Genomic DNA, 25,174 nt, shown 5'->3' with positions numbered 1-25,174 from the left:
AATACTTATTTCCTACTTCTTCTGTGCCTGAAATGCCCATCACTCAGTTATTAGCAAGGCTTAGTTCTGCATTTCATTTAGGTCCCTGCTCAAATGCTATCGAGAGAGGCCGTCTCTGACCATCCATCTAAGATAGCACTCACATTTTCATCGCTCTATCTTCTTACACTCATCTTTCCCTTCACAGAACTTATAACCACCAGACACATCATATACTTGTTTACTTGTCTGTTGTCTACCTCTTCACTAGAATGTAAGCTCCAAGATAGCAAGGACATTGTTCTAAATACTGCTGTAACGTCGGTGCCTAGGATGGCCGTGGAGCACAGCGGATGCTCAGTAAATATGCATTGGGCAAAGAATTTATTTCCACACTCTATGACCCAAGACAGGCGTTAGTTTGAATAATAAAAGGATTAATTTCCTTTTTAAACAAATCTAAGGAGGAAAGTTTCTAATAGGAATTTTAAAATTCAATGCTTTCTTTTAAAAAAAAATACTGAATTTGGCAGGCAAATTGTTAAAACTTCCTAGCAAATCAAAATAATGTCATAATTTGCCAAATACGTACCCATATATTCATACAGACCTATAACCTATACACACATATATATTCTTTCATTGGTAAGTGACAGTGATCTGGACTTATCCAGGCTGTGAGGAGAGAGGTTTAATAGCTAACGGCTAAATGGTGCTAGCTGATTGACTTTCCCAAAGAGCAACAGATTTTCTTTTAATTAACTTGACTCTCACACTGCACAACCTTATGAGTGATCTCTCTCGTAGATCTCAAATTAAAAAAAAAAAAAAACAGACACCCTCAATATTCATGTAACCTTGAACAGAGCTTGAAAATGGCTTCAAAAAACTTGACATGACATTTAAAGTTTTTTGGTTATTTGCAGAGAGATGTTCCATTATCCCAATAGTGATTACTTAGGAGCAGAAGCAGTCACTCATGACAGTGTGTTTTATGTGAGTGCTGAAAATTCCAACCGAAAACAGCTTGTACATTAAAAGGTGACTGCTGAAGATATTTACTGCACTGTCATTTCCTGACCAGGGGCTTCCGATGATGGATGAGTATTTTACACACTTTCCTGGACAATCTCAACAAATTTTAGAAGTCTGATCACTTTTTAGCTCTTGGAAGAAAATAAATACACTTTTCCTATCATCACCTTCCCTATCAGGTGGGCAATTGTTACTCAAAAGTTACTAACAGTTCAGTGACTTTCTCTTAGAGCTGTTTATGCTCTATAGTTTATAATGTACATATCATGTTTGCAGTAAAAAAGCACAGCTGACACTCTATTCCTACAGTTTCCATGACCGCACAAATTTATTTATTTTCTAGCACCCACTCTCCTGCCCCAAGGTGTTTGAAAACTGCATTGTAGCTAAGTGCAAATTTTTAGTCAGCTTACTGCTCCTTCCCCAAAAACGTTCCTACCTTTTCTTGTCATTCGATTTCTTGTAAACAACTCCATCATGATGATATCTCCAACAAACTAGTTTATTCTGCCGCTGGGCGACTCTCATTACATTTTTGACAACAGAGAAGAGATTAAATTGGCTAAAATATGGGTCTGTAATATACATAAGTAAAGTATTCCATACTTTCCCTGGCTATAATGTATCAAGCCCAATTCCACATGTGGCAAAGTGAAAAGAGCATGGGATTTTAAGGTAAATCTGGGTTGAAATCCAACCCCTTGGCCCTAACAAGTTATCTCACCTCTTTGAGTCTCAGGTTCTAATAATCAATCTCCACCAGAACTAAAGGAAAGGATGTGGGTGACAACTCCTTTGAGGTACCTCCCTCCAAGCTTTCCAAGGGAGGCTTCTACCACCCAAGGCTTGTTCAGATGCTCTGACCTTTCTGACTTTCTGGTGACCATACCCATGAGAGCTGAAATGCCATTCTATTAATAGCTTGTATTTATGTAGCACCTTTCTTTCTAAAGCATCTGTTGCACTTGAAACATTGCCACTGTCATTTTATAGATTGAGAGGTAAAAAGCAAAAGGAGGTTAAGTCATTTGCTTAGACTTAGTTACTAAGTAAATCAGTGGCAGAAGCCAAATGCTGTCTCTGGAGATAGTAAGGCTGTCTTAAAGAAATTTAAAAAGCTTTTTGCCAAGAAAAAGTGCTAAGTAATTCAAAGCTAAGTTTCATAATAAGGATATCCTGTACTTATACTTCAAAATGCTTTCTGACACATTTAATACGCCAAATAACTTTGTAAAGCAGATAGTATACCTATGTAAACTACCTCAGCACTGTATCTCCAAGGTCACACATGGACTCCTTTTCTCTCCCGGTATTACTTAAGTTCCTGACTGCGAACTTCAAGTTCGACCTTTATTCACTACAGTTCCCTAGCACTCACTGTCCATTCTCCTAGACAACCCTTTCAGCCCTTCTTCTCTCCCATCAAACGTCCAACCTGTTCTCCTTCACTCTCATTTCACTCACTCATAGAGGCAATCAGAAGAGAACCCCCATAAGCTTCCTGTGCCCCCGACACCTATATGCTGATTGCAGGCACGGCCACTTCTTCCCTCCTGGGGATCTCCTGTGCTCCCCTCTGAGGACAACCAACCCCTCAAGGTGGGTGCCAGCTTGTCCATCCCTCTGGCAGCTGTGCCCTCTCTCTACTGCGTCATAAAGGTTTCCTTCTTCATGCAATCATTCCCCTCAGCACGTAAATACTGTGTAGTAACAGTCCCAATCTTTAGAGAAAAAATCTCTATTTGATTCCACATCCTGCTCCATTTACTGCTTCCGTTGTTGACTGCCTTTGTAGCAAAACATCTCAGAAGAATTGCCCATACTACTGTCTCATTTCCTCTCTTCCCATTTTTCTCTTGAACTCACTCCAGTCATGCTTTTGACACTTTACTCTTCTGAAACAGTTCTTGTCAAGGTCACTAATAAACTAGTGTTGCCAAAAACAAGACCTGTATACACACTTGGATATTTTTGTCCTCCTTTACTTGACCTATACCAGATCCAAGGATGAAATGCCCAGCAGAGCCTGGGTTTTTCTTTACTGTTTGCTCTTTGAACTTCTTTGGATGCTTAGGTGGATAACAATGGGTGGCCAATGCAGGCAAAAGTGTTTCCACCCTACTGAGAAAACTCCAGATAGTTGTGGGCTAGCTTTAGGGACAAAAATGATAAGAAGAAAAACCAAGCTGGCATGTAACTCTTCTGTGGTTTTAGGTAGAGAATCTTTCATGAGAAGCAATAGACAAGATAGTATAAAACGGAAAGAGGTCATTCCTGAAACCACTGAAGAAATAAAAAAGAAAGTAAGGGGCTTATTTTAGAATAAGCTTATAGCTGTTAGAAATTCCTAGATAACACTTCTTCACTCCAGCCCTCACATTTATCTCTCAGCATCCTAACAGTCCCCATCTGGGTCCCCAGCCTTGGGAGGCCCAAACTGTGGAACTGAGAGAGTCACACCCTAAACTGCAAAATGACAAATGAAGTTGGGTTGGAGAATGAATCTCCTGTCCCACTGCAAACTAGAGAAAATGTTTACAAGTAGAGAAAGCTCTCAAGTTGCAAGTTCACTTTTATACAGAAATTTTATTACAATGTTGGTTCAAGGCCAGGTGTCTTTTCCCATTACTATTATTTTGAGAGTCCACTATTGGTGGTTTCATGTGGGTTGAACTGGAGACCCAAATTCTACACAAAAACATGCACTTAGTTTATAAATAGTTCACTTCAAACATCAGGGGGATACCACAACCCTGCAAGTTGGCGAAAACTCTATATAGGTATTCAGAAGTATGAAATAAATTGTAATTGGAGGCCAGTGGGCTCATAACCTTTTTTATATGAAATTAGTTCCAAATACAAGATGACACACTTGGACACACGGACTCTTTCAGTGGAAGATAAGGCTGGATGTCAATAAAAAGAGAAGCATTTTCTATTTCCCCTCAAGTCAAATCCTTACCAATACACATTTTTAAATGGAAACAAAAAACATTAAGGCAAAGTAGAATGATTGCTTAACTCTCCAAAGATAGGAAGCTTGTGCTATTATTTTATGAATTGAATCCAAGGTTGTTTTTTGTTTTTGCCTTTAAGACACTATAATCGATGTCTGTGAAGAGAAGTATGATCTATCTAGGACTATTGCCAATATCCAGGCCCTTGGTGATTGGAGTACAGATGGGCAAGGACCAGCTGCCTTTCTTAGTGCTAGGTCAGTAAGGAATCCAATCCACACATCTTGTATTTATGTTTCTGTGGAAATATTAAACAGGGTGAGAATACATGCTGTTTTCCTTTAAGATAGGAAAACTCACTTATTTCAATTTAATTCCTCATATGATTCTTACTATAAGAATTGATTCTGGAGTCCCACAACAGCTTTTTCCTGAAAAGTTGAAAATTGTTGAAAAGTTGAATGGCTCTCAAATACAGAGAACCCACTAGACTTAAAAGAGAGAGAGAGAGAGAGAGAGAGAGAGAGAGAGAATAAACGCCTTAAACCACATCGGGGCTGGATCCCATATGACCTTGGCAGACTACAGATTTGGATGACAAAGAAAGCTAAAAACAAACAAACAAACAAAAAACCACCCCCAAACCCACCATCCTGAGCTAACTTTTGCATTGTTTCTTTTTTTAAAAAAAAAAAAATAAATTTATTTATTTATTTATGGCTGCATTGGGTCTTTGTTGCTGTGCACAGGCTTTCTCTAGTTGCAGCGAGCGGGGGCTCCTCTTCTTTGTGGTGCACGGGCTTCTCATTGTGGTGGCTTCTCTTGTTGTGGAGCATAGGCTCTAGGCGCGCAGGCTTCAGTAGTGGTGGCATGTGGGCTCAGTAGTTGCGGCTCGCAGGCTCTAGAGCGCAGGCTTCAGTAGTTGTGGCGCACGGGCTTAGTTGCTCTGCGGCATGTGGAATCTTCCCAGACCAGGGCTCGAACCCGTGTCCCCTGCATTGGCAGGCGGATTCTTAACCACTGCGCCACCAGGGAAGTCCCTGCATTGTTTCTTAAGTAACACAAAAGACATAGGAACCAGGAAAGTTGCTGACGAAAACGAAAATATAAACATATGCAACTTGGCATCTAAATGAGAAAATATTTCAGCCAACAGCTGTTATGCTTCCTGAGCTAAGAAGGCAAGGCTAAGGCCCTGGCTGACAGCCCTTGCGGAAAACCCTCTCTGCTACAGGAAATCTCAGTTATGGTTCAGAAAAAGGCATTATTCCCTTTAAGTCGGTATTGATCCTCCATCACATTGTGGTTCTAATGGGCACTGGCTTCTCAGAAGTGCCAACTCTCAGATGACATATAAAATTGAGCTCCTGCCTTTTGTGGTCAATGGTGAGGCTGTGGCAGCTTTGACAGGAGTAAGAATATAGAACTCTGGTGTTCTAAATTGACTGCATCTATTCAGTCTTCCTGAAATTTGATCTCTCCTTACAATTCTTTACCTTTTGCTCTTAACTATTACTTTGACCTACTAAGTAGCTGTTTATTTCACCCCAGCAATGCCATTACTTTGACAGGAGAAGAAAATGACCCATAAATATAATTTTTAAAGCACTACTGGGTCTACATGATAGTAAAATGTGTGACAAATATATGTTTTTAATCTATGCAATAACTGAAGTTAGTGCTGGCCACCAGCAGCCCATATCCCTGTGGTTTTTCTTACTGTTGATTTACTGATGCTATAAATAATTGTCTTCGCTTTCTTCATTTTGCTGTTTATTTTATCTTTTGTATTGAAAATATATAAAAATGATAAAAAGAGCAAAAAGGGCATTTTGTATATAGTTAAATTTTTTTAGGAGTGCCAAGAAACTCTTATTGAAACCAATTATGTAGAAACAAAAACAAAAAAACAAAGCAGTTACTCCCCTAATTCTAACAAAACAGACAAGACAGAGATGATAGATGCAAGTTATTTCTGAATAAAGGAGATAATTGACAATTAAATTAGAAGGTTTTTTGCATAAACTCGTCATATATACACTTCTATTCAGTCTTGGTCTATTTCACTGCCCTTTAAATAAAAATTTAAAGACAGCACTGCCATTTTACAATTTCCTATACTGGCCTTCCTAATTTGACACAGTGTGAGAAGGAACTAGAGATGCTGCAGGCTCCTGGGCACAGGACAACCAGGATAAATCCAGCTCTTTTCTCTAAAGGGAATAGTAATGCAAACCCTTCCAGTCAACTGCTTATCTTTCTGATTTGCAATATATCACCTGAATTGAATGTCTCACTCTATATTTGCTTCCCTTTCTCACCTTTCTACCCAGTTATTAGCAAATTCTAATTTGGCTTTCAGCCATACCTCTCTGTTAAAACTGCTCCTTACAAGATTATCAGAAGCCTCAAAATCCCTCAACTCAATGGAATTTTTCCATGCCTCATTTTCTCTTACAGTTGCAACACTTCAGAGTGTGTGTAATAAAGAATTTGGTTAGTCTTTTCCCACTCCTGGGCCCCTCAGACCATGCCTAATAATTTATGCTAATGAGGTGACTCATGACGGGACCCTATTTAGTTTGTGGTAATGAGTGATTCAGAATGGGGGATGGCCAAATCAGAAAGACCAATCATGTGACTGGAGGGTTGGGAGGTGGAGACTGAGTTCAATCATGTGGCCTATCAATCATGCCCAAGTAATGAAGCCTCAGTACAAACTATGGGCACTGAGGATCAGGTGAGTTTTCTTGGTTGGCAATAAGTATTATCACACACTGACAATATGATGTATATTGTCACACACTGATGCGCTGGGGGGTGGAGGGTAATATATCCCTGAGGACAGCAGAAGTTTTATGTTTGGAACCTGTTTGGCTGGTTCTGGCTTGTGTCCTTTTGCTATAACAAAGCTGCAATAGTAAGTAGAGCATTTTCTTGAATTCTAGGAGTCATTCTAGTGAATTACTGAACCTGAGGAGATAGTGAAAACCCCTAAATTTGTACCCAGCTGGTCAGAAGTGTGGGAGGACTTGGGAGCCCTCAAACTTGCAGCAAGTGTATGAAGTAAGGGTAGTCTTTTAGAGGACTGTGACTTGTAAAGTTTGGTCTAACTCTGGACAGCTGGCGTCCAGCTGTAATAAGTAATTGTAATGTACAATTGTAATTGTAATGTAATAAGTCATTACATTACAGATACGTTATATGTTATCTATAACTTAACATCAGTATCATCGCCTTACCTTTATGCATAGATATGCTATAGTTTGCAAGCAATTCCCCACGCATCTACTCATTTTACTCTTATAACACTCCTGTGAGATAAGTGACATGGATGTATTTACCTTGTTTTACATAGAGTTGAGGCAGCAGACATAACTTTCAGGCAGAGCCAGAGACAAAACTCAAGTCTTCAGACCCCTGGTTAGCACCTTCCATCATGACAAGGCCCTTTACCATGCTTACTCTTCCACTTATTGATGATTCATTCTTAGCCTTCTAATTTACTTTACCTTCTCAGACCTCCCAAACACAAGGATACCTCTCTTCGTGTGGCCATTTCTCATGATTAGATCCGTGGCTCATTTCTGTCCTTTCTACATTCTCTTTACCAAGATCTCACAGCTTCAACTATCTCCTCTAGGAAGGAGACACCCACATCTGCATCTCCAGCCCTAACGGGAGAGCTTTGGTACTGTGCCTACCTCAGCATTTCCATCTAAACGCCCTACCATAATCACACAACACATTTTTGAGTCAAACTTTCACATTCAAAGCAACTTCCTCTTTATACTAATATACCAAAACCAATGATAGCATCTGTTTACCAGTCCTGCTATCTGTCACTGACAGTTGTCTCGGCTACCAGGCACTTGTGGTCACCAGTGTGTGACTTAGTAGCTATTAAATAAATGGTTTCTAAAGTATGCAATTGCCTGTCAGCTGATACCAGACAATAAATAATTTATTTATTTATAAATTATAAATAATCGGTTGGTCTGGTGGTTTATAAGGACAAGAAGGTAGGAAAATTACACAGGGATATGCTTTGGTATTACAGTTATTGAACACATACTATATATTAAACCCTCTACATGTTATTTAAAAGATTTTCCAACAACACTAAAATATAGGTATTATCAACTGTTTCATAAATGAGGAAATTGAGGCTTAGAGAAGTTCACAAACTGTCAAGGCCACACAGACTTTGATATTTGCTTCTGGGAAATCCAATACAAATCTTATTCCCCCATGCATGGCTCTGGGGGCACATGATAAAGCCATGGCAAAAAGATACTGTGAAAGGTAAAGAGCACTTTATATTTTGGGGTTTGAGGACAGGCCTATTCCCAGTGCTAATGACCAGGAAGGAAGCTGTTTTCCTGAAGCCATTTCTAAGTAGTATCTTACAGTGTGCTTTCAAGTATTTTTCTTTATTTTTTATATTTCCTAATTCAATATTTATTAGATATTTCGAATGTACAGATTTTTTTTTCTGAATGAGTAATGTATGCTATTTCAACTCCATTTCACTTTCATAGAATCATATAATATAGAATCATGTAATCTCAGGATTGGAAAGCCCTTAGTTACTTGGTAGAACCACCTATCCAATACTTGAATTCCATTCACTCAGCATTCTGTCAAGTGGCTGTCTAGACTAAGTTTGAAGACCTCCAGTCATAGCCTCACAATCTCACAAGGCAATATATTCCTCTACTAATTAAATGTTTTACTTTATATTTATCTAGTGTTTGTTCCCCTGACATCTTAGTCACTAGTCCTACTGATTTTCCCACTAGGGCTATATTAAGAGTCTAATTTCTCTTCCACTCACCAGCCCTTCAAATACTTAAAGACAGCTATCACACTCCCCAAATCTTTGCCAGCCAAACAGCCACAATTTCTTCAACTGTCCCTCCAGAGATCATGAGCTGAAGTTATGGTTAAGTCAACTCAACCTGCTGTGTACTTATACACCATGCTAGGTGCTGAGTCCTTGAAACATTTAGGGTCCTGTCATTTCTATGAACATACAAAACCATATTCATTTAGTAGTTCAAAATTACGGAAAAAAAACAAATCCAACTAGTGTATCCAGTACTATAACACAAAAGAATAATTTGCTCAGAGAATCCTTTTGAATATAACCTTTAAAAATTTTCCATATAGACTTAATACTTGAAGTTGGACAGGAACCAAGATAGCAGAGTAGAAGGACGTGCTCTCGCCCCCTCTTGGAGAAAACCAGAATCACAACTAACTGCTAGACAATCATTGACAGGAAGACACTGGAACTCACCAAAAAAGATACCCCACATCCAAAGACAAAGGAGAAGCCACAATGAGACAGTAGAAGGGGCGCAATCACAGTAAAATCAAATCCCATAACTGCTGGGTGGGTGACTCATAGACTGGGGAACATTTATATGACAGAAGTCCACCCACTGGAGTGAAGGTTCTGAGCCCCACATCAGGCTTCCCAACCTGGGGGTCCGGCAACGGGAGGAGGAATTCCTAGAGAATCAGACTTTGAAGCCTAGTGGGAATTGACTGCAGGACTTCGACAGGACTGGGGGAAAGAGAGACTCCACTCTTGGAGGGCACACACAAAGTAGTGTGCGCATCGGGACCCAGGGGAGAGATCGATGACCCCAGGGGAGACTGAACCAGACCTACCTGCTAGTGTTGGTGGGTCTCCTGCAGAGGCGGGGGGTGGCTGTGACTCACTGTGGGGACAAGGTCACTGGCAGCAGAAGTTCTGGGAAGTAATCCTTGGTGTAAGCCCTCCCAAGTCTGTCATTAGCCCCACCAAAGAGCCCAGGTAGGCTCCAGTGTTGGGTTGCCTCAGGCCAAACAACCAACAGGGAGGGAACTCAGCCCCACCCATCAGCAGACAAGTGGTTTAAAGTTTTACTGAGCTCTGCCCACCAGAGCAAGAGCCAGCTCTACCCACTACAAATCCCTCCCATCAGGAAACTTACACAAGCCTCTTACACAGCCTCATCCACCAGAGGGCAGACAGAAAAAACAAGAAGAAATACAATCCAGCAGCCTGTGGAACAAAAACCACATTCATAGAAAGACAAGATTAAAGTCAGAGGGGTATGTAGCAGATGAAGGAACAAGATAAAACCCCAGAAAAACAATGAAGTGAAGTAGAGATAGGCAACCTTCCAGAAAAAGAATTCAGAATAATGATAGTGAAGATGATCCAGGACCTCGGAAAAAGAATGGAGGCAAAGATCGAGAAGATGCAAGAAATGTTTAACAAAGACCTAGAAGAATTAAAGAACAAACAAACAGAGATGAACAATACAATAACTGAAATGAAAACTACACTAGAAGGAATCAATAGCAGAATAACTGAGGCAGAAGAACGGATAAGTGACCTGGAAGACAGAATGGTGGAATTCACTGCTGCGGAACAGAATAAAGAAAAAAGAATGAAAAGAAATGAAGACAGCCTATGGGTTCTCTGGGATTTCATTAAATGCAACAACATTTGCATTATGGGGGTCCCAGAAGGACAAGAGAGAGAGAAAGTAACAGAGAAAATATTTGAAGAGATTATAGTTGAAAACTTCCCTAACATGGGAAAGGAAATAGCCACCAAAGTCCAGGAAGCCCAGCGAGTCCCATACAGGATAAACAGAAGGAGAAACATGCCGAGACACATAGTAATCAAACTGGCAAAAATTAAAGACAAAGAAAAATTATTGAAAGCAGCAAGGGAAAAACGACGAATAACATACAAAGGAACTTCCATAAGTTTAACAGCTGATTTCTCAGCAGAAACTCTACAAGCCAGAAGGGAGTGGAATGATATACTTAAAGTGATGAAAGGGAAGAACCTACAACCAAGATTACTCTACCCGGCAAGAATCTCATAAAGATTCGAAGGAGAAATCAAAAGCTTTACAGACAAGCAAAAGCTAAGAGAATTCAGCACCACCAAACCAGCTCTACAAAAAATGCTAAAGGAACTTCTCTAAGTGGGAAACAAAAGAGAAGAAAAGGACCTACAAAAACAAACCAAAAACAATTAAGAAAATGGTTATAGGAACATACATATCGATAATTACCTTAAACGTGAATGGATTAAATGCTCCGACCAAAAGACACAGGCTTGCTGAATGGATACAAAAACATGACCCATATATATGCTGTCTACAAGAGACCCACTTCAGACCTAGGTACACTAGAGACGGAAAGTGAGGGGATGGAAAAAGATATTCCATGCAAATGGAAATCAAAAGAAAGCTGGAGTAGCAATACTCATATCATATAAAATAGACTTTAAAATAAAGAATGTTACAAGAGACAAGGAAGGACACTACATAATGATCAAAGGATCAATCCAAGAAGAACATATAACAATTATAAATATATATGCACCCAACATAAGAACACCTAAGTACATAAGGCAACTGATAACAGCTCTAAAAGAGGAAATTGACAGTAACACAGTAATAGTGGGGGACTTTAACACTTCAATTACACCAACGGACAGATCATACAGACAGACAATTAATAAAGAAACACAAGCTTTAAATGACACAATAGACCAGATAGATTTAATTGATATTTATAGGACATTTCATCCCCAAAACGCAGATTACACTCTCTTCTCCAGTGCGCATGGAACATTCTCCAGGATAGATCACATCTTGGGTCACAAATCAAGCTCAGTAAATTTAAGAAAATTGAAATCATATCAGACATCTATTCTGACCAAAATGCTATGAGATTAGAAATGAATTACAGGGAAAAGAAAATGTAAAAAACACAAACACATGGAGGTTGAACAATATGTTACTAAATAACCAAGAGATCACTGAAGAAATCAAAGAGGAAATCAAAAAATACCTAGACACAAATGACAATGAAAACACGACAATCCAAAACCTGTGTGATGCAGCAAAAGCAGTTCTAAGAGGGAAGTTAATAGCTATACAAGCCTACCTCAAGAAACAAGGAAAATCTCAAATAAACAACCTAAACCTTACACCTAAAGGAACCAGAGAAAGAAGAGCAAACAAAACCCAAAGTTAGCAGAAGAGAAATCATAAAGATGAAATCATAAAGATGAAATCATAAAGATCATAAATGAAATAGAAACAAAGAAAACCATAGCAAAGATCAATAAAACTAAAAGCTGGTTCCTTGAGAAGATAAACAAAATTGATAAACCATTAGCCAGACTCATCAAGAAAAAGAGGGAGAGGACTCAAATCAATAAACCTAGAAATGAAAAAGGAGAAGTTACAACAGACACTGTAGAAATACAAAGCATCCTAAGAGACTACTACAAGCAGTTGCCCATAAAATGGACAACCTGGAAGAAATGGATAAATTCTCAGAAAGGTATAACCTTCCAAGACTGAACCAGGAAGAAGTAGAAAATATGAACAGACCAATCACAAGCAATGAAATTGAAACTGTGATGAAAAATCTTCCAACGAACAAAAGTCCAGGACCAGACGGCTTCACAGGCGAATTCTATCAAACATTTAGAGAAGAGCTAGGACTCATCCTTCTCAAACTCTTCCAAAAAATTGCAAAGGAAGGAACACTCCCAAACTCATTCTATGAGGCCACCATCAGCCTGATACCAAAGCCAGACAAAGAGACTACAAAAAAAGAAAATTACAGACCAATATCATGATGAATATAGATGCAAAAGTCCTCAACAAAATACTAGCAAACAGAAGCCAACAACACATTAAAAGGCTCATACACCATGATCAAGTGGTATTTATCCCAGGGATGCAAGGATTCTTCAATATATGCAAATCAATCAATATGATACATCATATTAACAAATTGAAGAATTAAAACCATATCATCATCTCAATAGATGCAGAAAAAGCTTTTGACAAAATTCAACACCAATTTATAATAAACCTCTACAGAAAGTGGGCATAGGGGGAACCTACCTCAACATAATAAAGGCCATATACAACAAACTCACAGCAAACATCATTCTCAATGGTGAAAAACTGAAAGCATTTCCTCTAAGATCAGGAAGAAGACAAGGATGTCCACTCTCACCACTATTATTCAACATAGTTTTGGAAGTCCTAGCCATGGCAATCAGAGAAGAAAGAGAAATAAAAGGAATGCAAATTAGAAAAGAAGAAGTAAAACTCTCACTGTTTGCAGATGACATGATACTATACATAGAGAATCCTAAAGATGCCACCAGAAAACTACTAGAGCTAATCAATGAATTTGGTAAAGTTGCAGGATACAAAATCATTGCACAGCAATCTCTTGCATTCCTATACACTGATGAAAAATGTGAAAGAGAAATTAAGGAAACACTCCCATTTACCACTGCAACAAAAAGAATAAAATACCTAGGAATAAACCTAACTAGGGAGAAAAAAAGACCTGTATGCAGAAAACTATAAGACACTGTTGAAAGAAATGAAAGATGATACCAACAGATGGAGAGATATACCATGTTCTCATATTGGGAGAATCAATATTGTGAAAATAACTATACTACCCAAAGCAATCTAGAGATTCAATGCAATCCCTATTAAATTACCAATGGCAGTTTTTACAGAAGTAGAACAAAAAATCTTAAAACTCGTATGGAGACACAAAAGACCCCGAATAGCCAAAGCAGTCTTGAAGGAAAAAAAAGGAGCGGGAGGAATCAGACTCCCTGACTTCAGACTATACTACAAAGCTACAGTAATCAAGACAATATGGTACTGGCACAAAAACAGAAACATAGATCAACGGAACAAGATAGAAAGCCCAGAGAAAAACCCAAGCACCTATGGTAACTAATCTATGAAAAAGGAGGCAAGGATATACAATGGAGAAAAGACAGTCTCTTCAATAAGTGGTGATGGGAATACTGGACAGCTACATGTAAAAGAATGAATTTAGAACACTCCCTGACACCATACACAAAAATAAACTCAAAATGGATTCGAGACCTAAATGTAAAACCAGACACTATAAAACTCTTAGAGGAAAACATAAGAAGAACACTCTTTGACGTAAATCACAGCAAGATCTTTTTTGATCCACCTCCTAGAGTAATGGAAATAAAAACAAAAATAAACAAATGGGACCTAATGAAACTTAAAAGCTTTTGCATAACAAAGGAAACCATAAACAAGACGAAAAGACAACCCTCAGAATGGGAGAAAATATTTGCAAACGAATCAACAGGCAAAGGATTAATCTCAAAAATATAGAAACAGCTCATGCAGCACAATATTAAAGAAACAAACAACCCTATCCAAAAATGGGCAGAAGTCCTAAATAGACATTTCTCCAAAGAAGACATACAGATGGACAAGAAGAACATGAAAAGCTGCTCAATATCACTAATTATTAGAGAAATGCAAATCAAAACTACAATGAAGTATCACCTCACACCAATTAGAATGAACATCATCAGAAAATCTACAAAGAACAAATGCTGGAGAGGGTGTGGAGAAAAGGGAACCCTCTTGCACTGTTGGTGGGAATGCAAATTGATACAGCCACTCTGGAGAAGAGTATGGACGTTCCTTAAAAATCTAAAAATAGAATTACCATACGATCCAGCAATCCCACTACTGGGCATATACCCAGAGAAAACCATAGCTCAAAAAGACACATGCACCCCAATGTTCATTGCAGCACTATTTACAATAGCCAGGTCTTGGAAGCAACCTAAATGCCCATCAAGAGACGAATGATTAAAGAAGTTGTGGTGCATATATACAATGGAATATTACCCAGCCATAAAAAGGAACGAAATTGGGTCATTTGTTGAGACATGGCTGGATCTAGAGACTGTCATACAGAGTGAAGTAAGTCAGAAAGAGAAAAACAAGTGTCGTATATTAACGCATGTATGTGGTACCTAGAAAAAATGGTACAGATGAACCAGTTTGCAGGGCAGAAGTTGAGATGCAGATGTAGAGAACAAACGTATGGACACCAAGGGGGGAAAACTGCGGTGGGGTGGGGATGGTGGTGTTCTGAATTGGGCGATTGGGATTGACATGTATACACTGATGTGTATAAAATTGATGACTAATTAGAACCTGCTATAAAAAAATAAATAAAATAAAATTGAAAAATTAAAAAAAAAAGAAAAAACTTGAAGTTGATTTTCAGCCTAATAAAAGCTGCTTAAAACTATCTGTTTTTATTCATTAGAGAATTCAATCCTGGGATACATTTGTAATGAAGATGATTTTAAATGAAATAATTTTATGTATGACTTTATATATAGAAATGTTCCCTTACTTCTCCCCAGCCTGTCACTAAATATAAATGTCACTAGCTATATCCAGGAGATAGTAATATGTTCAAGGAGCAAGAAAAACAAACTCATATCCATCTAATTCTGATCTAACTTGCTAGAATGTAAGCTCCACAAAGGCAAAAATCTTTGTTTTATTCACTTAGAATAAAACAGTACTTAGAATAGTGCCTGCTTTATAATGAGTGTTTAAAACATCATTTCTTGAGTGACTGAACCTAAGCATGGCATAATTTTACCACCTTGTTTCATATTAATCCTTCCCAAAGAAAACACTTCAGAATAACATTCCCTGAATAACAAACTGATTACATGTCATTTTTATTTAATGTATATTTTCGTGCTTTCTGGCCTCTTGAGGACCTAGACTTGAGTCTAGAATAGCGCTGTCCAATAGAAATATGAGTGTCAGGAAAGCGGGCTACATAAGCTACTTAAAATTTTCTAGTAGTCACATTAAATATTGGGAAAGAAAATCAGGTGTAACTAATTTTAACAATATATTTTACTTAACCAAATTTCAACTATTATTTCAATATGTAAGCAAAATAAAAAATGTATTAATGAAATCTTTAAGTTTTTTTTTTTGTACTAAGCCTTCAAAATCAAATATGTATTGTACACTTAGAGATCATCTTAATTCAGACTAGCCACATTTCGAGAGCTCAAGAGCCACATATGACTATTGGCTACTATATTGGCAGCATAGTAACCTGGAGTTCCTACAGTGCTAATACCTATAAATTTTTGAGTCAGATATCTTCATAGAAAATTCCAGTGATGGGTAACAATCTCAGTTGGATTTTGTACTGTTAGAAAGCTAATAATTATTATTAAAAAGAATTTAGGAATTATAATTTTTTAAACTTTAGTTAGACGTTCAAATTGGAATAATTCATAGCCTAGTGGAAATTAATATTGTTCATTTCCCCATATTTACTAAAAATACTTCTATAATTTGTTATAAGGCACCATATAGGGATGTATGGTTCACAGGGCTAAAGCAAAAATAAGTAATATCAAGATCACAGGCCCCAACCTTATATGGATATGCACTTTGGAACTTTTCTCCTCAGTATCAGGGATGCATTTATATCAGCAATTTATTTCCCTGTGTAATTCACACTAGTAATCTTAGCTTCATTCTATGGTCACAGGTTGTATAATAATCATAATTAGTTACCAAATAAATATGTGCTGTTTGAATTACATAGGGAAATAAATGCAGATATAAATATAACCCTAATACTGAGGAAAAAAAAAATCCCAAAATACATACCTTATTGAGATTAGGTCAATAAGTGAAAGATAACGTATGAATGGAATCAGTTATTACAGAAGTAAAATGCTTTTCAAACATTATTTTTTTAGCTACATGAAAAACAATCAAATGAAAGAATGCAATATTCCAAAATTTAGCATTTCACTGTGATTTTGTTTTATACAGAAAGGAAGACACAGTTGTACATTCCTAGGTAATTTGGATTTAGGTAGCTTCTGTGAATGGTAAAACAGACAATGGCTAAAGATTCAAAATGCAATCATGAAATTGATTGCTATAATGACATACCTACTGTTTCTACTATCTCTGTTTTGACATATGTTTATCTAGCCCCCAAGGCATAGGGAGACCAGGTTACCATTCAGACTCTTCTATTTTTACTTCATAGTTCTGAAGACATTTTAGTAAATCAGTGAAAATTAGAAGTATCTAACATATTAAATGTGACTCTCCTCCTTTCCAAAATGAGAATGACCTTTATTTCTTGTCACTCTCCTATTCAAATTGGAACAGGACCTACATTGGGGCCAGGTGCACAGAGGCGCCACTATTAAGGCTGAAAGACCTGCCTTTTTTGATTGTTCTATTCATAGCCCAGCAGCATTATTATGTATTGTATTAATGGTACCAAGTTTCATTATGAAATCTTAAACTACTTCTAAGATTTTGGTTTCTTGTATTTCTAGAAAATGAGTAAAAAAAAAATTTGGCACAAGTCATTGGCATTACCTTAGAGAGGAGTTCAGGCTAGTAAACTACTGCCTCCTACTGTCAGTTTGAGGAAATAAGTACCTCAGAGGACCTTCCTCAACCATATTCCTTTTTTACAGATTTACAGATTACTGGCCTTCTTCATCCAAAGTACAATTCTGCATACTATGCCCTTGGACTGGTAACCTAGGAAGACATGTTGATGTTTTCTGAATTTCTCTGAATTCTTTCCCTGACTACTACATATGTGACAAAAATCCAACAAATACTCTGAGTATAGATCTTATCCACTAAAAAAAAAAAAAAAAAAAAAAAAAAGGCTGCCTTTAACAATAATTCCCACATACATATCAGAAGGAAAAGGCAAGAAAAAAAACTATATTATTTTGAAATATTATAGATTTCTCCTAAATAAAAAATATTAACAAGTATGAGCTAAAATAATATAGTAGGACATAGAACAGAAATGTTTAAAAGCTTGAAGTTATGTTTCTAAAATATGGAAGGGGTACATGACAATTTATGGTAAAAACTACTCATTTTTAGAACTAGCATATTTGGATCAATGACTTGGGTGCTGGATGTAGAGTCCCTTGTGCTCAGCCTGCAATCTGACTTCTGATGGTTTCGGCTGAGTCAAAGAATATTGATCTGCATTTTAAAGGTGAAATTTTTGATTGGCAAAATAAGTCAGGCAAAGAGGACCTTTCTTAGAAGCTGCTCCCTTTTAATGAGGAAACAGTAAAAGGAATAAGTCAATGTCACTTCAGTTATTTTCTTGCAAATAAAACCCTAAGCTTGGTTCCTATGAAACCTCACGCTGCATTGAGATCTCTGAAAAATTGGTTTCTGTAAACAACTCATTTTGAATGCAGCACAGGCTGGGCCTGCACTTCCTAAGACCCTGTGGACGCACAGTCGGATCTGCTCACGTAATTCCCTCTTTCCATTTACTGCTATAGATTCCTGCCTCAGGCTTCGCTAGCCAGCAGGGACTGTTTCCTCAAAGACCCGCTTCTACCCATCTTCCCAGGGCTTTGGAGCACCTCCTGTCTCTATGGTAACACGAAACACAAAGCAGTAGAAATGTACTGTACAGCAGGCAGAAAAGAAAGAAATTAGAGTGCAGTACTCTTGGCAAGCTAAAGAAGGTGCTGACTGCAGGAAAATGGACAGAGGACAAGATGGAGCAATTGTTAGTTGTTCCATTTCTTGTATATTCTCCTAAAAGAGCTACAAGTGTTGGCACAGAAGAAGCCTTAAAGTATATGGAACTTTATAATCCACATGGTATTTGAAATTAAAAAAAAATGACTGCAGATCCACACTAGCCATATATGTCCAGCAATTTATAGTTCATTAAACTATTGAGATGAAAGTATTCAGTTAATTGAGATACCAAGTATGACAAGAAAAAAATTAAATCAAATATTCCAAAATGGTTTATGTTAAAGACAGGAAAATATGTTACTATCATACAGCAGAATGTTCTCATTTTTTATTATTCAGTCTTAAGATAATGTGAATTTTTTTAGTCTTTTTCAGTTTGGGGCACCATACTAAACGGAATATCTAAGTCTATTTAGTTCAGTGTTTTAGTATAATCAGTTCATCTCCCCAAATTGTTGGTCGATTCCAATCTGCTTCCTGTTTACAAACAGCATCCTTAACTTGTGATGAAGTATATAAGGAACGGTAATGCTATTCAACTTGAATCAGAAAATATTCACATAAACCTATAACATCTGCACATTATGAAAGACATATTATTCATATAGACATTTGATAGCTTTTCTAAAAAAATTTCGTGCAAACCTATAAAATAATGCTGAACATCGATGCTGGAAGCTTGCTATGAACTTCAGAATGTCTATTAAAAATGCTGTAGAGAAACCTGACTACTGGGCCTCAGGGCAGCATCTGCTGACACATTTCAAGCACCTGAACTCAGAGATTCACAAAGCTGGTTCTGGACTCTGTCCTTTGAGGCAGCACCCCAAAAATCAGAGCAGCAGAAATTCAGAGCAACTATAATTTCTAGTTATAAAATTTTCTATACACTCACTTGTATAACTCTATTATTAGGAGCTGAGATTTCTTTCCATAGTCTTAGTTTGTTGTTGTTTTTTTAACCCATCAACTGAGATGCAGCAATGAGCTATAGCCACTAGAGGTCAGACAGTTACACCTGTCACTGATCATTAAGTTGGTATTATAGCACTTTGAATAACTTTTAGTGACTTAAAAATATGGAACATAATACATTCTTTTACAACTGTTACAATATAGTAATAATATGTCTGCTAATTGACTATTCTATTTCTAATGGACTTAGATTTTACAGTGGTACTAGCTTTCCATATGGGCTCTCACTTGATTGGAAGAGGAAAGAAACCATTGCAAATAATGGAATCCCACAACATAAAAAGGGTTCTTCTGGAGTATAACAGAGAAGTGCTGTGTTCTGCAGTTTTACCAAGTCCATTTGGTGACCCTAACATTCACGGCCCTTCCAACATGAATGACTTTATTTCTCTAATGTAATAGCTTGTGTTTGTTTTCTCCTGGGGTATACAAGCCTTATCATCTTATATCTTATCAGAGGAAAGAAGTAATTATAATGAAGGGGTGGGTCACTCCTCATCTGTCCAATGAGGTTTACTATGTGACAAACCAAAAATATTGATTAAAAAAAACAACAACAAAATTTTCAACTATGACACAATCTGCGAAGATGGAACTCGGGTTTAGTTCTAACAAAAATATCGTCATTATCACCATCTTATTATAATGAATAAAATTACAATTAATAAAATAATTGTATGTAAGGTTCCCCCCCAACTTCAGGTTTTGTTTTATAAAACACTAATAATAAAAACAATACTAATGTGTTTGAGCACTTAAGTGCCCGTCTGCAAGAGGTGTTTTACATGAGTCATCATACAATCTAATGGAGTGTGACATTTATTCTCCCCGTTTCACAGTTGAGGAAGGGATGCGTTGAGGGGTTAAGAAACTTGCCCAAGGTCAGGAGGAAAGTGAAGGTGGAGGGAGGATTCAAGCACAATTGGAGCCAGATTCAGCTCCAGGCTTCAAACTATAGCACTGTTATCTAACTGGAAAAAAAAAAAAAAAAAGCTACAAATGCTGAAGGAGAAGCAGACAGTATTCCTATATTAGCACAAGGAACCAAAAAGGAACTACGAGACACTTCACTTTTACCAATATTGTTTCTGACAAATACCTTAAAAATTTATTGAGCTCTCTAGTTGAAATGAACCAGGAATATACTTTTCCAGGGTTTTTGCTTGTATGGTATAAAGTACTGCCTGTACTTAAAACTGCAATATAACTAGTTATTCATAGAAGAAAAATCTATGGCTCAGATTCACTAGTACATTAGAAAATAGGTAAAGCTAGTTATTTTGACATTATTACATGTAATAACTTTACATTTTAATTGATACTACCCAAATTTGTACCAAGGAGAGTCCAGAGTTATAAAATTTTCTAGTTTTTTAAAAAATAAAATGAACTAACCACAAATGCCTCAATTCTATCTTAAATTAGAAAATTTTTGCATATAGTTTTTCTCTTACTAGCAATCCATAATTGAGGAAATTACTATTCCTTAAACTAAGACATGCATTTTTTTAGCTGTACTTATGCAGTGAACTCTATATGCAATTCTTCTACCCATCTCTATTCCTCTGTCCTAAGCATTGCCTACAATAATCTATAATCCCTCGAGTCTCATCAAATGCTACCTCCTGATTTCTCAAAAGGTTGTGAAGTCCCTTGCCTTCTGCTGTACTTCTTTCATGTGTTACACATCCTGTTTGCTTAGTGTTATAGTTTTTTGTGTCCCTGCTACAGGCCAGAGTGGAGTGACAAGACCATAAAATACTGGGAGTAGGATCTGTGTTTTTCTAATCCCTCGTGGTGTTAGATGCAGTGCTTTATATGCAAATGTGTGTTGTATTTCATCATAAGAGTCAAGGGGGCAGAGTCTATGTTCCATCATTTTTGGGCATGATGTAGGATACAAGATGGACAACTGCTTTCACTCCTTTAGTCAAAAAACGCTGAGTATGTACAGTGGGTCACACTATGCTAAGTGTCAGGAATACAGCAGAGAATAAGCAGACATGGTTCCTGCCTTCAGGAAGCCTGCCATCTAACTGCCTTGACATATCTATATTTATAGAGATATTTCCTTATTATCTTCCATATATAGTAAAGAGAAATAGCAAGAACTGCTCAAAGTGTTCTGAGCTGTCAATTATGTCTCTCACTTTTTTAATGCATTATTGGATTTGGTATCTGTTACGGCTTTTAGCAAAACTAGGACCCATGCCTCTTAAATAATAAACACAAATGTTTAAGTCCTGTGGGTGTGTTAGATTTCAAAAGAGAATGCGTAGGGTGCAGGGGGATATATCACTTGTAGGAGATGATGAAGAAGGGAACAGAAGCAGTGTTGAAGGTAATAGGGCCTAATCAGAGAAAATCTAAGGAGAGCTAATGAACTAGGCTACTTGCGGGATGGATTGACAGGCAAGAGACAGGGAGGGAAAAAAAGAGCCTATGTAGAAATGCAGGTAAGGAGCTGATCAAATCAGGAATAGTTTATAAAAGGTGAATTGGGCAGGATTTGGGGAATACCACATGAAGAAGGAGATGGATTTGTAATCAGAAGTTCTGAGTTCGAGACACTTTTGCTCCAGATGTAGTTGAGAATGGTGGCTGCCTCCACTGTTCTTTCCTTGAGTTAAAGTCCTATTATTCTCCTCGTTGTCAACACTGTATTAAAAGGGAGAAGTATGACCCGAATTCATCATTCCACCTCGCCTACTCTTAAGACACTGGTGTTCTAGTTTTCCATTCTCTCCGGTCAGCCTGAAACCAGGTCAAAGTGCTTTGGCACAGGAAGCCACTCCCCCGGAAGCCTCCTTAACTCCTGCCCCTCCACCCCTGCTGTTCATTCTCACAGTTCTTTTCCTTCTGCACTTACTATAAACATGATGTGTTTGTGTAATTGCATATTTAATATCTGTTTTCTCCACTACATTCTACCAAAAACATCTCTCACCGGGTCTCAGCCAAATAGTAATGATGAAACTGCTACCATTTAGTATGCCTCTGTGTGCTAAACATGACTGGAGGGGTCTTTAATAACATTTCCCCAGGTCATTCTCACACACTCTGCGAAGCTGTTTTTTTTTTTTTTTTTTTTTTTTTTTTTGCGGTACGCGGGCCTCTCACTGTTGTGGCCTCTCCCGTTGCGGAGCACAGGCTCCGGACGCGCAGGCTCAGCGGCCATGGCTCACGGGCCCAGCCGCTCCGCGGCATGTGGGATCTTCCCAGACCGGGGCACAGAACCCGTATCCCCTGCATCGGCAGGCGGACTCTCAACCACTGCGCCACCAGGGAAGCCCGAAGCTGTTGTTGATATCCCCATTATACAGGAAGAAAATCAAGGCCAAGAGGTCAGCCACTGATCTGTCAGACCATGACAATGCTCTTGGCTTTGCTGCTGTGACTCTTCCCTGTCTCCTGGAGAGGCTGTGATGATCTCCTCAGGCAGGTTAAAGGCCTTTTTGTGGGAGGCAAGTTTAGCTTTACTCCTTCCACTGCTGTCTCTACAGATTTGGTTTTAACTGAGCTTACCACCATGGAACAGCCTTTTTGTTTATCAAGCTGTATGCTCATTGATTTGTTTCTTTGGATTTATGTGAAAGAGAACCAACACCAATTTTCCCTGGCTCATCTGGCTAGCTGCAAACTCCACATTTGTGACAACTTGGGTCAGAAGGTGCTCTATTATGGGGTTAGTTTATATCTAAAAGGAAAAATTGTAAGGGTTTCTTTTTAGCACTATCATTCACTTTTTATATCCTGGAATGATTCTTTTAATCTCTGTTAACTTCAGCATCTTTCTTTGTTTACTGGCCCTGATTAAATAAGCCAAATCTACACAGGATATTTATGACAAAAACAATATGTATGAAAGCTCTTAGATGGACAGATCACCACACAAATGTACAGCATTGTAAGGGTCCACTCATCACAAATCTTGAAAGTGGCTGTGTTTCAGCCTCTTATCTGATGTTTACAGCATAAAGATTAGTAACGCATACTCCTGAAGTCATATAACTCTGAGTAAAAACAGAGGCATAGATGCTTTTGGAATAATTGATCAAGATATGTCTTTTAATGTAAAAAACAAAAATAAAAATTCATTTCTAATATTTTCAGCATAATCCATTTCATCAGCAAACTGGCTATACTTACATGTATCATTAAATTCGTGGTTAAAGTCATAAATCCACTCATGTGTATTTATGTGTTAATTTTCTGGGAATAGGTGGGTGGAAATCCAAATTCTGACTATATCTCATGAGAATGGAAGCTGCACTACTTATGAATTATAGCTCTTTGTCATTTAAAATAAGCTGGCAGCTTCCTCTTAAAGCATGATAACAGCAATACATTTAAGAATCAAATGTGAGGATTTCAGGGCCTCTACCTATTAAGAAAGAGATTATGAAAAGCTTTTTTTGGGGGGGTGTGTGGGGTAGAAAGGAGATTTTTCATCCGTAGAGCCAGATAAACAGTTCACATTTCTCTAAAATGTTGGTGCTTTTCTAAGTGATTTCCTTCTACTCTCATGTTCAACTAACCTGAAAGAGACATATCTGTGACTTTTTGTCTTTTTGAGTAGTAACTAACATTATATTCACGAATTAACTGGGAATGAGGAAACAGACTAAGAAGAACCATTGAAATCTCTAATTAAATATAAGCACCCTTGTTCTTATATTCTCACCTTTTCCAAGTGTCTTCCTCATTCTCCTTGGCTATCAAATACAGGTCTCAAAGAAGCAGGTGTGTGGACACATTAGCACACATGGCATCCATTTAATCCTCCTGTGAGGTGGTTATTGTTTATCTCCATTTACCGACAAGGAAATTGAGCCCAGACATTAAGTGGATTACTCCAGTGGCACAGTGAGGAAAAAGCAGAGGCAGAATGAACACTTAAAAGTCTCTCTGTCTTATGTGAGACCCTGCCATCGTCTTCTGGGTCACAGATTAGCTGTTTTGCTGAAGGGAGTGCTCTTTATTGTAGAAGTGGTTGGCTAATATGAACAGATATGGAAAAGTGGTATTGCTGGAGGTTGTGTAGGAAAAAAAAGAATATAGTGGAGTTTCAGGAGATCTAAGCAGCTATGAGCTTAAAGACTTTGTAGCAACAGAGCTTGAGTAAGAAAAAACGAGTTTTGTTGATCATAACTCTTGCTTTTATGTGGAATCTGTTTGGGGATCGATAGGTTTATTCTGAAATTCCCTTGTTTCTCTTATTTGCTTTTAATCTGAGATAAACAAAAATCTATATTCAAAGTTAACATTTCAATAGTTAAGAGTTGGAAATCCCCAAACGAAATGTGCCACTACCTGTGGCTTTATGACATTTAGGCTCAGCTTGGTCAGTGCCAAAAGGAACGCTTTTCTAAGATCCTTTTCCATTTTAAAGTTCTTTGATTCAATGAAGAAAATGATACTAAAAATAATGTGATAAATATTTGTTAGTAGAATCTCCTATATGAGAAAGAAGTAGATAAACCACAGAAAATGTGAAGCTCAGCCTTTTATCCTTTCTTCTGAAACAAAGGAGCATGCAGAATCCTAATTTCAGATGATAAGATGACAGACTATTTCTAAGACGTAAATTTGCCAGTTACTATTGGCTGGATTTAGTACCTTAGAGATATCACGTATACTTTTTATCTTACACTGTAAGAATAACATCACAAAGGCTATCTATTTACATCAATGTTCTACTAGGAAAAGAAAAAACAGTCACAGGTGGTTACCAGCAGGAGTACTCACAGGTTCTAAAAGAATAAACAGGAAAATGATGAAGCA

General features: G+C 37.7%; 1 protein-coding gene and 1 pseudogene across 3 annotated transcripts in view; one reads left to right on the top strand and one right to left on the bottom strand.

Moving 5' to 3' along the window:
• The window catches only part of DIAPH3 (diaphanous related formin 3), a 551,502-nt gene that overhangs the window by 4,366 nt on the left and 521,962 nt on the right, over positions 1–25,174 (bottom strand). The window contains exon 28 of one of the 3 annotated variants that reach the window (XM_067713993.1): positions 4,328–4,402. The exons of the other annotated variants lie outside the window; for them this stretch is intronic. Within the exon in view, the coding sequence (XP_067570094.1) occupies positions 4,350–4,402 (53 nt within the window). The 3' untranslated portion in view covers positions 4,328–4,349. The remainder of the gene's footprint in view (positions 1–4,327; positions 4,403–25,174) is intronic. 3 annotated transcript variants of the gene reach the window in all.
• LOC137211446 (large ribosomal subunit protein eL31 pseudogene) overlaps positions 9,620–25,174 on the top strand; it is a 60,941-nt pseudogene continuing 45,386 nt past the window's right edge.

Source organism: Pseudorca crassidens, chromosome 18 (assembly GCF_039906515.1).
Source record: "Pseudorca crassidens isolate mPseCra1 chromosome 18, mPseCra1.hap1, whole genome shotgun sequence".
NCBI classification, from domain to species: domain Eukaryota; kingdom Metazoa; phylum Chordata; class Mammalia; order Artiodactyla; family Delphinidae; genus Pseudorca; species Pseudorca crassidens.
The sequence above is the reverse complement of the archived record's forward strand: the minus strand, read 5'-3'. Positions and strand labels throughout refer to the sequence as shown.